Source organism: Pavona decussata, unplaced genomic scaffold (assembly GCF_977016875.1).
Source record: "Pavona decussata unplaced genomic scaffold, jaPavDecu1.1 SCAFFOLD_72, whole genome shotgun sequence".
Classification (NCBI taxonomy): domain Eukaryota; kingdom Metazoa; phylum Cnidaria; class Anthozoa; order Scleractinia; family Agariciidae; genus Pavona; species Pavona decussata.
In genome coordinates, this window is record NW_028145491.1 from 3484489 (window position 1) to 3497601 (window position 13113).

The window sequence follows — 13113 nt, forward strand, 5'->3', positions numbered from 1 at the left end:
GAAAAAAGGAACCCATTCAGGTACAACTCTCCAATGATATTAATTTGTGTGAAGGCTCACACCATACCATCTAATCACTTAATAACAGGCTTACTTTACACTCTGCCATTGATGTTCAAATCATGGTTGCTGATAGCCGATCAGATTCAAGAATTTTGTTACAGTAACAATTCAGTGAAATAACACATTATAAATGTTGACTTTTCCAGTGCTAATCAGCTGTTAAACTTACCTGGAAAGTCAAAAGTGCCAGTCCCCTACTGCATAGTAGAGGTTAGTCATCGATCATCACATAATTATTTACATATATTTCAGTACCCGAAACTCTCATTGTGTACTGTATGTTCCTAGGAAGCTTTAAGTCCATAAGCCCCCCTGCTTCTATATAGGCTTCCTTGCCAGAGCCTTTTTTCTTTTCAAAATATCAAACACCAATAATTATTTATTTTCTTTACTGTTAATGTATGTATCACAGTAATTGTATGTATTGCAGTATATGTATGTATGCTTTTATATTTTTTTTTATGGTCTATGGCAAAAATAAATTGAAATTGAAACCTCTCAACCAAGTGGAGTGAGAATGTAAATGATTTTTGTAATTTGTTCAATGTAATGTTACTCTCTAAAAGTGTGTTCCATTACTTAACACACACATGAAAAATATGAGACAAATGCAAAAAATATAACTAACTTAACAATGAGTTATAACTATGCCTGGTGTATGCTTCTACGTTGTACTTGTGGTTTCTTCAAATGACGTTGTCACATTAAACATTAGATCAAGCTTAAATGTGACAAGATCCCCAAAAATTAGGCATCATTCACTTTTCATGAATGTCAATGTGATAGGCAAACATTCAAGCTATGTTATTTTCCTTCATCTTTCAAATATACAGGTTCATAATTGAAATACACTGTAGCTGTGGTAAAGTGTCCTAAATTTAAAAAACTCAGTAATGCTGTTGTTCTTTTATTTTCTTTAAGGTGCTTTTTTCAGAGATGTTTCGACTTCCAAATTCTCACCATGTACAGATTTTCTATGGATCTTTGATTATTGAACTGTGCAAGTTACAGCCTAACACATTGCCTGGAGTTGTATCCTTGTTATTGTTCATTCACTAGTGCTTTCTTTTACCTAATTTAATACAGATCAAATACACCAGTATATGTGTATCAGTACTATATACATGTATACTATTTTGGAACATTTCAAGCTAATTTCAACAACTTTTAACCATAGATTAGTTTTATAATATTTACCAAGTGTTTTTAAAATATTTTATGGGCAACAATAAACAATAATTAAAATGAATTATTTTAAAGAGTGGATGTCCACTGGAAGGTCTGGACACCCCTCTGGCTAAAACCTTGCGTACTAAGGCGACTGAATACCAAGCAGCCAAGTGCGTTTTTAATTATGTTCTTTGCTGTCAGATGTCAAATAGTAAAATCCTCAGTCCTGGCCCCGGTTGTTCAAAGAGTGGATAACCTTATCCACTGGATAGGCCTATCTGCCAGCTAAACTGCTGTCTACCGGATAGTTATCCAGTGGATGAAAAGTTGTCGCACAAAGCCAGTGGTTAGTATCATGAATTACTATCCACCAGATAAGCTGCTATCTGGTCCATTGCCATGGGAAAATTCAGCCCATTTTATTTGTAACTGCACAGAGGTAGTGGCCATCATGAAAGCCTTGCTCCTTTGGCCAATACGCACTTCTTCCCTAGAAGGTAAAATCACTTAAATAAATTGCTCTGCATGTTTAATTTTTTCTTACTATAAAATATATTTGTATTTAATTTGAATAAGTTTGAATGAATTGAATTGTAAGACCGATTGTATGTCAAGAAAATGGTGGAAAATACAGAGCCTGGAAAATGGAGAAATAAAGGCAAATGTATCCCTGAAAGGCCCAAAATTATTTAGGGAACTACCAAAGAAAACTCTGAACTTGTAAAAAAGAGCTATATTTTGTCAAACATCCACTGGCATACCAAGTAGAACTACTGCTTGGGGTTGCATGAAGTTAAACTTTGTTGGCATGGTAAATTTTTTGATGTGGCGATTGATTTCGATTCTTTAAAATTCATTGACAAAAGGTAGGCCTCTATTTCTGAATAAAAGGTATGGTTTAATTTCACTTCTTTCGTCCCCAGTAAAGATTTATCTCAAAACTAAATATTTCAAAATCTTATGCAGCCCTAGCTAATGTGTTTACCAACCAACGTATGAAGATGAATGAAATTTGTCAAGCACAATAAATAATGCTTAATTTCATGATTATATTTTGAAGGAAAGTATAAGGTCCTGATCATGGCTCTTCTCCAAAAAACACTTTGCCTAGACTTGACGAGATTATGTCAATGCTAAAACAATGGCACAGGAAGAGTGTTTCTCCCAGAAAATTCAATAAAATCAATCAGTTGTTAGAGATTTTCTTAATGCTCTAGTTTCAACTTTCAATTTAATTAGTGCTTAAATAGCTGCAGCTAATCCTGGCATGGGAGGGCAGTGGTTGCCTTGCAATGATAAATAGTGCAGTCGAACCTCCCTTTGCGACCACCTCTCGTAAGCGACCACCTCTCATTAGCGACCACTTTTCCAAAATACCAAAAGTTTTCAAGTCAAATCACTATAGAAGGAACCTCTCGTAAGCGACCACCTCTCGTAAGCGACCACTTTTAGAGATGATTGTTTAAAATTTTCAATTGTTTTTAACCTCCTGTAGGCGACCACTTGACACACAATCTGCTGTTTCTCTCACGGGCGGAAATTGCAAAATGTGTCGCTGTAAGATATTGGCCCACATCATTACAGCGGACGCCGTATTAACCGCCGGAGCTACTGGAAGTGTCTCCCGAAATAGCTTAGCATTGAAACAATTGATAACATACACATGCACTATTGTGTACAATGAAATAAACTTTAATCAGGTTGGATCCCTTGTAGGAAAGAAACTCTATTATCTTGTGAATAGCATGTATGTTAATGCTTGACCGGTGATGACTCTGTCAACCTTGTATTAACAGAAAAATTGTGGCGATAAAAAACGTCTACTGGATTGTTTACGCTTGAAATGTAACATTGCAAAAATGCCGTTTACTGTTTCCTCCTAAATCAGGCAGTCTAAAGAAAAGTTATTACTTTGGGTTTCGATAAGCACTGGAAAAAGGGTTAGGTCTCCGCAATTACAATATGTAAATTACCCGAAATTAAGACCCCCTGTGCTCTGACCTCTGGTAAGAGACCATCTCCCGTAAGCGAACACATATCCTCGACATTATGGGTGGTCGCTTACTGGAGGTTCAACTGTATTTAATTAAATAACTGGCTACCAGTTTTAACAAAATCAGGGTATAATAAAATTACTTTTGAGCATTTTTCCAGGTACTTTCAAAACTTTGTTCATAGTTTTTCAACAGTTTTGTCCACTGGATAAAGTTTTACGACCCAACTTGACATGGACAACTTTGTCCACTGGTTAGCAGGTGGAAAGCACTATCCAAACTTCGTACAGCTGGAATGATTCCAGGGGATAAATTCTATCCACCGGATAGTGAATAAAGAGTTATCCACTGTTTGAACAACCGGGCCGTGATTGATGTACAATGTAAATGGATGTTACTTTCCTTCCGAATTTTGGCTTTGAAAAAGATTTTCGATACCCCTCCCCCCATTCCTCCAACTGTTTCTAGAGAAAGTGGCTACCCCCTCTGCAAATGCCCATAGCTCCACCTCCCCCACCAGATGAATTATGAATTAAGTAGTTTCTTAAGTGATGCTATGTCCTTTCTCTGTCCTTGACTGAGGTTCAAAAGGTTGCACAAGCCACAGAACTGTTATATGAGAGACTAGATGCAATGAATGTGACTTGTGTAGAGAGGTTTGTATTCAAGTGCAAATTTGTTCTCAGTGAGGAGTGAGCAATGAACAGTAGGATAAAGGCATTGTGCAACTACTTACATGACCTGTCACATAAATAACAACAACTATTTATTTGCACCAGAATCTATATTTTTACAGAAAAGTTGGTAGCAGAGCTCCTGAAATAACTATACTATTCTTGAAATTTGAATGACAATTTTCAGGGAAATCATCAGCCCAAAATTTGACACTCAAATTTTAATTCCAGGTTACTCTTCAACAGGTATATAAAAGACAGAAAAAATACAATTCAATACAGTTCGTTATTTTTGGCCATTGCTTCCACTGTTGTGCCACAGCAAGTGCCATCTACAGGATGAGAGCTCGTGCCACTGTGCATTGTTGAATTCTCAGTTTTCATCTTTTATGTCAGTGAAAGCACCTTGTAGTAATCTTGTATTGTGTACAATAAATTTTCTCAAAAGCAGAAAATATTGATTTGGAAGGCATGGCTGTCATATCTTATTGTGTATGTAGGTTTACAAAGAAACACCCCTTTTTAGGATTGAAAATTGATGGCTCAAAATTACAACCTACTGATCATCATCAGAAAGAACTGGATCTTGTAACACACCCCACCCTCCATGGTGCTTAGTGTTTTATTATCTTGGGGATTACATATGACATAACCGTTTCTAACAATTTAGTGGTGGAAGGAAGTTCACATCAGGTGTCGACCCCGCCTCTTGTACACAGACGTGTCATGTCACATGTGTCTCTGATGGCATTTTAGAATAATAAATATATATGTTACTTGCAAAAGCAAAGTAATGGCAGAAATTGGCAGTGTCTGCTTGTTTTAGGAAGTATTTCCAGCCAAATGTCATGAAATTCTCATGACTGGATGGCCCCAATTTCAATTTTTGGTGTAATATCAACAGTCTAGGTTTCACTTAGCTCTAATAGCATATTTGAAAAACCTGCAAAAATGTTGGACTCTTCTGTGGGTTCTTTAGTTTCTCTAGAATAAAATAAACTTATGGTAAAAGTAAAAAATCTGCTCAGCAATTTATAAGAAACAAAAGTAAACACCACTGCTGGAGTGCATGCAAACTGCTTGACCACCTTAACAGAAGAAATTGTAATAATTATTATTAATTGCTATTATAGTTTTTATTTGTCTTTCATACAAAGTTAATGTTCTTTTTAGGTTTGTCCACTGGTTTTCATATCACCTCGGCAACTTTCAGTTCAAATGGGGCTGGGATGAATGGTATGTAAATGAACTTTTTGGGGAATAGTAGCTCCTCCATTGGTTATGGTAATGACAACAGTACATAACAGAAAGAAAAGTTGAAATATTAAATAACATAAACTATGCTTAGCTCAGAAGCTCATACCCAGGAATAGTTAAAATAATTTTATTAGCTCACAAGTTAACTATTGTGTACATGCAGTTCAGTTATTTAATCCCATTCTGCAGGGTTAGTGCCACGGATACGGGACTGGATTCTCCAAGATGTGTATTCTTAAATGAACTCCTTGAAAAGATTAAAAGGTAAGGAGATGTGAGTCACTCCCAAGTGCATCTAGAATAAAAAATATTCTTTATGGATTCTGAATTTCATTCTGAAAAGACAGTGCCATATTCGTATCTACCCAGATCAGCTTATTGTAGAGTTTTAACTTGTTTGAAACATTCTTAGGGCTGATACAAAGAACATGTCAAATATCATGTTGAATTATACAAAGTGCATAAAAAGTTAATCTGCCTTTATCAAGCTTTTTTATAAATTAGTTATAATTATTAGTAGCGGAAAGATGTCTTCTTCATATAATAAAGCAAGATAAATTTGGTTATTATTGTTTTGATTCTAATTTTTAGATCGTCATACCATCAGTTTTTGGTGGAGATCATTCCTGAGGGGCTTCAAAGTCTCCTTCCAGCTCCCCAAGCATCTAATTACAGATTTGCACAGGAACACGGTATTTTAAACACGACAAATGAGCGGGAAACCACAAATACAGTGCAATGATCTTACGAGAGGGTGTACGATCAGCACCATATAAATGACTGCTCCTTTGAATATGGTGTTACTTTCAGTTCGTTCCATTTTACCACTGTCCAGGAAGACAAAATTTACATGATTAATCACCTTCTGAACAATGATGTAGCGCAGACAATGTGCAAAGAAGTCAACAATAAGGTTATATGACCAGGTAGAAGATTTAATTTAAAAGAACTATTCATCTCCCATTAATCCAAACTAAGCTCAACTGTTTTGAATGCAAGATATTGTTCAAAATGCAAGGGAGCTTTCTTAAACTGTTGTGGTGTGTTGATCAAAGCAACAGGTGTATCAAAACTTGTTCCCAGCCGTAATGGTGTCTGACCACTCTCAATCCTGATAACCCTTCATTTAGAAGATTTTTTTTTCTACCTCGTGACACAAAGAAACCTTTTCAAAAAGCGGGTAGTTTGTGCAGATGAACATGGCTGATTTCCCCTGAACGACCGTTAATAATCTTTTATCACATGACAGGAGAGGTACCTGGAGCAGATGTTGCCAAGCAGCTTGTGGAAGCTATCAAAGCCAAGAAGGATGTTGATGATTTTCAGACCATTTTGAACAGTATACCAGCAAATGCCACTGGTCAGGAGGATTTGAATCCGGACGGTAATTATCACTGAGTGCAATGAGTGTCAAATTCTTCAATAAACTCAATAATATCAGAATGAGATCTTTTATTGCGTTAGCTAAAGAAATCTAAGTTTCAGTTAATTAAACCCCAGAATTGTGATATGTAAGCTGGCAATTCTTGATTCTGTGTGTTCTGCTTTTAACCCAAAAATTTAGGTCAGGTTACTGCATGACATTCTTCGGGGTTTTTTCTTTCTTTTTCTATTTTTATTTCAGATTTTAGAATATTATTGTTTTCATGTTTGAAAAACATCCGTTCTATAAACCTGCTCAACTAGATGAAAACAATTATGATACAAGAAATATCACCGAATACTATAACCTATAACCTAGTGGGTAATGAACCTGTAGGCTAAAACTGTCAATTGAACCCCCAACAGATACGAAGCTGTTGTACCCTAAAATCGAAACAGATTCTTATTTGGAAAAAATCGGTTGAAAGAAGAGGATAATTGATAACCAAACTGTGCCCGAGTGTCTTGTTATATCAATATAAATTTGATACTGGATATAGTTACCTCCAATGATTACATAAAAAACTGTAAAGGTTTAGTTGCAGACTAACTATTATAGGAACCATTTCAGAACCTAAAGAGCCTTATTTCTCAACAAACACCAATTATTTGAGAACCTATGGCTAACGTGGAAAAATGTTGGTTGGTGGTTGCTATCTCTGGGTTTGAACTGTACATTTGTTTTCCCTCCGTATTCAGCGCCAATGGTTGACCATACCTTTCCACTGTTAAGACTCGAGGTGTTGATGCATGTGGTACTGAAGCTTGGCTCCAAGTCTTTCAGTCATTCATTCAGTGCTCTAACCAAGTAAGTGGTTTTAAATAACTATGGTAAGAGCTGGTGTGTGGATAAAGTGTATACATTAAGATACGGTGAACTCTCTTAAATACATAACCCCTGTGAATCACAAAGTTGAGGACAAAATAACAATTGTCATCAGAAATGACGTGTTCAAAATGCTTAACAGAATACTGTGCAAGATCAGTCATGACATGCAGCACATTGAAATTGCCTTAACTGACACTGAACCGACTTTAATTTGGGTTTGCTGTGTCTTACTGTTGCGGCAAAGTTTTGAAAATTATGTTTTTCAGGTTCCATAAACTTCTAAAGAACATTATTGTAAACGAAGAAGCTCAGATCCACTGTGTGAAGATTGTGTACGAGTTTTGGTCCACCCACCCTCAGGTTTGCGATGAACGAACATTCTTTTGAGGAGACTATTGTGGATTATAGTTCGCAGATAATGATAATGCATACAGTGATTCTAGTATGGGTGACGAATGAAATTAGGAAATAATTTCACGTGCGTTTTGTCAAAAACGAGGGAAATTATTAGAATTTTGACAAAACGCGAGTGAAATTATTTCCTAATTTCACGAGTATACCATTTGATTACCTATTAATATCATGGGTGACAAATTACGCTCCCAATCGTGAGTTTCTGACTTGTTTATTGTATCGAGAAACGTTGTCATAGTCATTTTGTAATTTCATAAATTAATACTGAAATTGCGCGCCAAATGGATTAAGAAGTAACTTGTCACCCATAATATGTTAAATAGTTATCCGACATCATTGTTTTAGTGTTTTAGATATTACGTAATTATTCATAATTAAAGCTATCAAAACAAAATGAATGTTAGTTACTCTGCTTGTGCCTTTACAACCAGTTATTTTAAAAATGATTATGAATTCACTAACTGTTACATACATAAGGTAAGAACGTTAGATGAGAACTTTATTTCAGTGTCGAGGGTATTAATCGTAGAAGCTAACGGGGCACGTTGTGTCGATTAAACTACTGAAATGTACATATGATTTGCTAGTATATAGTAAAAATGTGAAAATGCTAATTAAAATAAAACAGCGTAAGTTTTAATACATATTTATATATTTCTATTAACAGTTCATGGTGGTGTTGATAGATAAGTTGGTACGCATGCAAGTCATTGATTGTTCAGCAGTTGTGAACTGGCTCTTTTCGAAGGACATGAAAGATAACTTTACTAAGTACGTATGAAGTTCTGTACAAGTGGAGTACAATGGTTAATGCATTGTCAGTGTTTGATTGATACAGCTCACTGGTGTCAGTTGTTCTCCTCCTTCCCTCTCTCTGACCTAGCGCAGTTTGACTTTACTCGTACTCTCGTCGATAGTGTTACGTCACTCTGCCCTCCATTGCTTTTCTTGTCATCGGTTTCAACAATTGTAGCTACTTGCTATTCCGTGCTAACCTACACTGGCACTTGTAATTTAGTTGTTTTTTTTTTTACTGTATATATTAAAGTAAGATTTTATTCTGTCTGTTTTCTATTTCTCTTATTTGCTATCGATTTAGGGGTCCCGATTTGCGTGCACTTCTGTCTATGCTAGAAGCATAGGGCACGTTGATAAAGTTCTTACTTACCTGTTAAAACCACAAATTTGCTCGCAAGTTTCACATAAATTGTCCGGCCATCAATGCGTGTTTTGGTGTGTTAAGACCTCAATGCGACAAGTGCTAAGTAACTGAACCATGGTAGTCGCTTCCCGTATTTCTTAACAATGGCCTATTGTTAAAATAACAGTAGACTATCGTTCACAAACACTATCTTAACTGAGGAAAGCTTCGTGAATTTGGCCCCATAGTAATGTTTTAAGGTGTTGATTTATTGCAGAAACCGTTGCGTCTGGGAACGTGAACGTCCTCTTTACGTTAGCATAACAACATTCAGATTATTTATAGTTTTCTTGTGTTTATTTATAATGTTCTTGCGTTTTCCCGTTTCTTTTGCATCCTTGTGGTACATTTATAAGTTGCATGTTTACAATGTTTTTAATATTGTGCATTACATACCTACAGTGTCTTGGTTTTTTTCTTCTCATTTTAGGTTGTATGTATGGGAAATTATGACAAGCACTTTAAAGAAGATGAGCAAACACACTAATAAGGTGATAGTGTTTGTGAAGGTGTTCATGGTATGGGATTGATATAAAAGGAGTAGTGGGTTACACACCACTTGCTTGGTTTTATGATCATTGAGCTTGATTGGCGTGAAGTAGTGGATCGATTTGCTGAACTGGAGACAGGCATTTTTATATCAGATGCCTATAAGCACTCGGCAAATAACATCACGACTTTGACCAATCAAGCTCTCACCCAGAGACTGATAATACATTTTGGACGTTTCTTTAAATATACCTTTTCCTGTGGTTGCAAATATCTCATTTGCAGCTACTTACAACAGTCTTTTACTGGGCGAAGGAAAGCGTGTTCAGCGCTTCTATTAATTGCGTTCGACGTAGGAAGAACGCTTCCTAATACGGATTTGAGTCGAGATTTCATGGGACTTGTCATGGATGGGTCAATGGATCTTGGGACGCACATCTGGCATTCCCCGCAGATTTTTTTTCAGGGACGGATGACATCACAAAGGAGAGAGAGCCTGGGATCGAGATCATCGAACGCACTCCCTAATCTTTGATTATTACTAGTTTTATCATTATTCAATAAAAACGTGAACCTGTCTTGTTGTTAAGTTTTGAACGACTAGTAAATTTATACTAAAACAATTAGTTTATTTGCTCTCAATTTCTATACGTGATAGTTGATAAGGGCGAAATTTCGAGCTCATAATCTAACCCCGGAATCTAACTGTTAATAAAATCTATATCAATCAATTGGTATGTCTTCCTTTAGTGTAACAAGTACCAGACTATCTAGAGAGACCACTGACATTGGCTTTCAATGGCGTTGACTGGAGGCAGTAAATTTAAAGTTAGTTTGAGTCGTCAACTGATATCCTGAAACTGCCCATTATTTGTGTCTAGATTGCAGGGGAAGTACAGGAAGCCAAAGAAAAACTTACAAAACTGGAAGAAAAAGCAAAGAAACAGGTCAGTACTGTTGCTAGTTTAATTTTGTAGCATTTTACAGATATATCTTACAAATTCCATTTCGTATGTAAGATTATGAAGGAGTTGCTAGTAGGAAAAGCAAAGCCAAGAGGTAATTTCGTATGCATTTTATTTGCTGGCGAATCTAGACACGTATTCCTCATACAAGTCGCGTGAGCTATCGTTTTTAACTCGTGAATGCGCGCATGCGCAATGAACGAGTTATAGCGATGGCTGACTGTTCGCTTGGTTGGTTGGTTCTGTCGTTAACTTTCGGGCGTGCGCAGTGAATGAGTTTTTAATTCAATTAGTGGAAGAAACACGCGAATATTTTTTGTTCACGGCGCATCAGGATATTCTTATTCAATATGTAGAGAATAATTTGACGATCATTTAGTGCAAGAATGGAGATTTTTCGTTTAATCCGTGCAAAATTACAAGTTTTTTCAGTTTTTTAGAAAGTCCGGGGTCGTAAACTCAATTAGTGGAAAAAAAAACAGGAAATTTTTTTCATGACGCATCAGAACTCTCTTATTTATTCTGTAGAGAATAATTTGACAATCATTTTAGTGTAAGAATGGAGATTTTTCGTTGAATCTGAGCAAAGTTATAGGCTTTTTCGTTTTTTTTTCCACAAAGTGCGGTGTCTTTTAAGAATTAAAAATAATTCAATTAAAAATAATTTAATTTAAAATAAATTGTCGGCATGGACTTTGAATGAACAAGACGCTTTTTAGAGCTGTTACATTTAGCACTAGTGGCCTTATTTAATTGTAGGCCTCACCGATTTTTTAACCTATCCTCACTTCGCGATTGAACTAACTGAATCATTTTAGTCAGAAAGAATGCGTGATATTGCGTTGCGCAACTTGAAATTTTGCCGCCAAAAAATATTTCCCGCCAGAAAATGTCTTCAGCTGAAAAGTTCACTGCTAATCACAACTTTTTGCATACATGAAAACTCGACATCTTTCATCATATTTTTCCTTCTCATACAAAAGTATTACATCGAGTAGATTAGTTTGCTAAAAAAAACTGGTTTTGCTGTCAGTTTTCACGCGAAAGCGGAAAGTGCCATGTCACGCATCAGTGACGTCGTAAACAAAATTATGTAAATTTCTGGTGAAATGAACACTTTTAGATCTTATCAGCTTTCATAGAGGGTTCAAAGGGAAAAATGTTTCATTTTCGCAGTTTAAAACTGGTAGTTTATGGGAAAGCAAAAGGACGCGGTCGATAAATAATTCTTATTTAGCAAGAGATTTCATTATTTTTACTTGAAGATTGCGTGGACTGAACTGCAAAGGAAAAATTTCACGCATTTATGTCGGGCATGAAATGTAATGCGATACTTTGTTCAACAGATTTCCCTTTGTGAGATCGGCTTGAAAAACACAAATCTACCTGGAAGTTAAAAAAAAGTATGCCCTACAGTAATTTTGTAATTTTAATTCCCAAAAAAACTCCACTTGCCCATCGGGCAAGTGATGGTCAGAATCCACTAGCCCGATCGCAAAATCCAGTAGCCCCGGACTATCGGACACGAATTTGCATAACGTAGCTGCACATATCGTGCTTCTATGAACTTTGAATAAAAAAACAGGAGAAATTTTTTTGATCGGCGCATCAGAATAATCTTATTCAATCTGTAGAGAATAATTTGACAATCATTTTTATAGTACATGTACAAGAATGGTTATTTCTCGTTACATAATCGGGAAAAGATATAATTTCGTTTAGCTCTCAGGAAGTTTCCGTAGCCGTCTTAATTTCAATTACTGATGTGTCATCTGCATTCACGAGTTGGCTCACAGGAGCCTTTGATTCACATGTATTTGTGTTATGTTGGAAACGTGAGTTTCAACTAAGTAAACATAATTAAGTCTGATAAACAACACTGAAACGCTCTGAAAAATGGCGGAATATCAACAGTGCTTTTATAAACTAAAAACAACAGATTACACTAACGTATCCACAGTAAGACATTTAAGAACCTGCGGGGTAAATTACTTTAAACTGACTGTCCTGGAAATAGTAAAAGATTAAAGCCATAAATAATTAAGTGTAACCTCTGTTATAGTACGGAACACTGAACGCACTCTCGCACGTTTGGTTTGTTTCATACTTACATAACCAAAATAATTTTGTCGTGTATTTCTTCATACACACCATTAACTTTTCCATTAAAAGCATAATTTGGACATTTGTTGAAATGCATATAGATTCGTTACCTATTACATAAGGCTTGTGGCTTGTAGCTGAATGCATGGGCTGACTCACTATGTGATACTGAAGTAGTTATCCTTGCTTTGTACATTTTAAGGCGGAAGAAGCAAATGGAGAATCGAAAATTGGAGTTTCTGTTGCTGAGCAAGTAGAACAGCAACAACAAGAGCTGGACGAACTTACAGAGAAGTTGGAAAATGCTCAGAGGGCACAGAAACAACTCTTCCTCATTGTTTTCCAGGTGAGTGTCAACAGTTGATGACCTTTGCCTTTTCCCTGACCTCCTTTAGTATCTAATGATTACCCCAGTTATTCTTTCCCCGGATGTTGTTTGCTATGAAAACTGGTTTTAGGCGGCGTCTCCCAGCGTAAACTCTCCGTCATATTTATGTGGCATGAGCAATTGTCAAAATACCGTAAACTGCCG

The 13113-nt window shown here is 36.2% G+C and overlaps 1 protein-coding gene and 1 long non-coding RNA gene across 2 annotated transcripts in view; one reads left to right on the forward strand and one right to left on the reverse strand.

Moving 5' to 3' along the window:
* The window catches only part of LOC146477026 (uncharacterized), a 310708-nt gene that overhangs the window by 147257 nt on the left and 150338 nt on the right, over positions 1-13113 (reverse strand). The gene's annotated exons all lie outside the window — the stretch shown is intronic.
* LOC146477031 (nuclear cap-binding protein subunit 1-like) overlaps positions 1-13113 on the forward strand; it is a 35215-nt gene that overhangs the window by 20053 nt on the left and 2049 nt on the right. The window contains exons 14-26 of the mRNA XM_085114095.1: positions 210-273; positions 985-1095; positions 3819-3883; positions 5075-5137; positions 5348-5422; positions 5750-5850; positions 6408-6542; positions 7280-7388; positions 7676-7769; positions 8491-8594; positions 9455-9515; positions 10395-10460; positions 12784-12927. Of these exons, the coding sequence (XP_084970221.1) occupies positions 210-273; positions 985-1095; positions 3819-3883; positions 5075-5137; positions 5348-5422; positions 5750-5850; positions 6408-6542; positions 7280-7388; positions 7676-7769; positions 8491-8594; positions 9455-9515; positions 10395-10460; positions 12784-12927 (1192 nt within the window). The remainder of the gene's footprint in view (positions 1-209; positions 274-984; positions 1096-3818; positions 3884-5074; positions 5138-5347; positions 5423-5749; positions 5851-6407; positions 6543-7279; positions 7389-7675; positions 7770-8490; positions 8595-9454; positions 9516-10394; positions 10461-12783; positions 12928-13113) is intronic.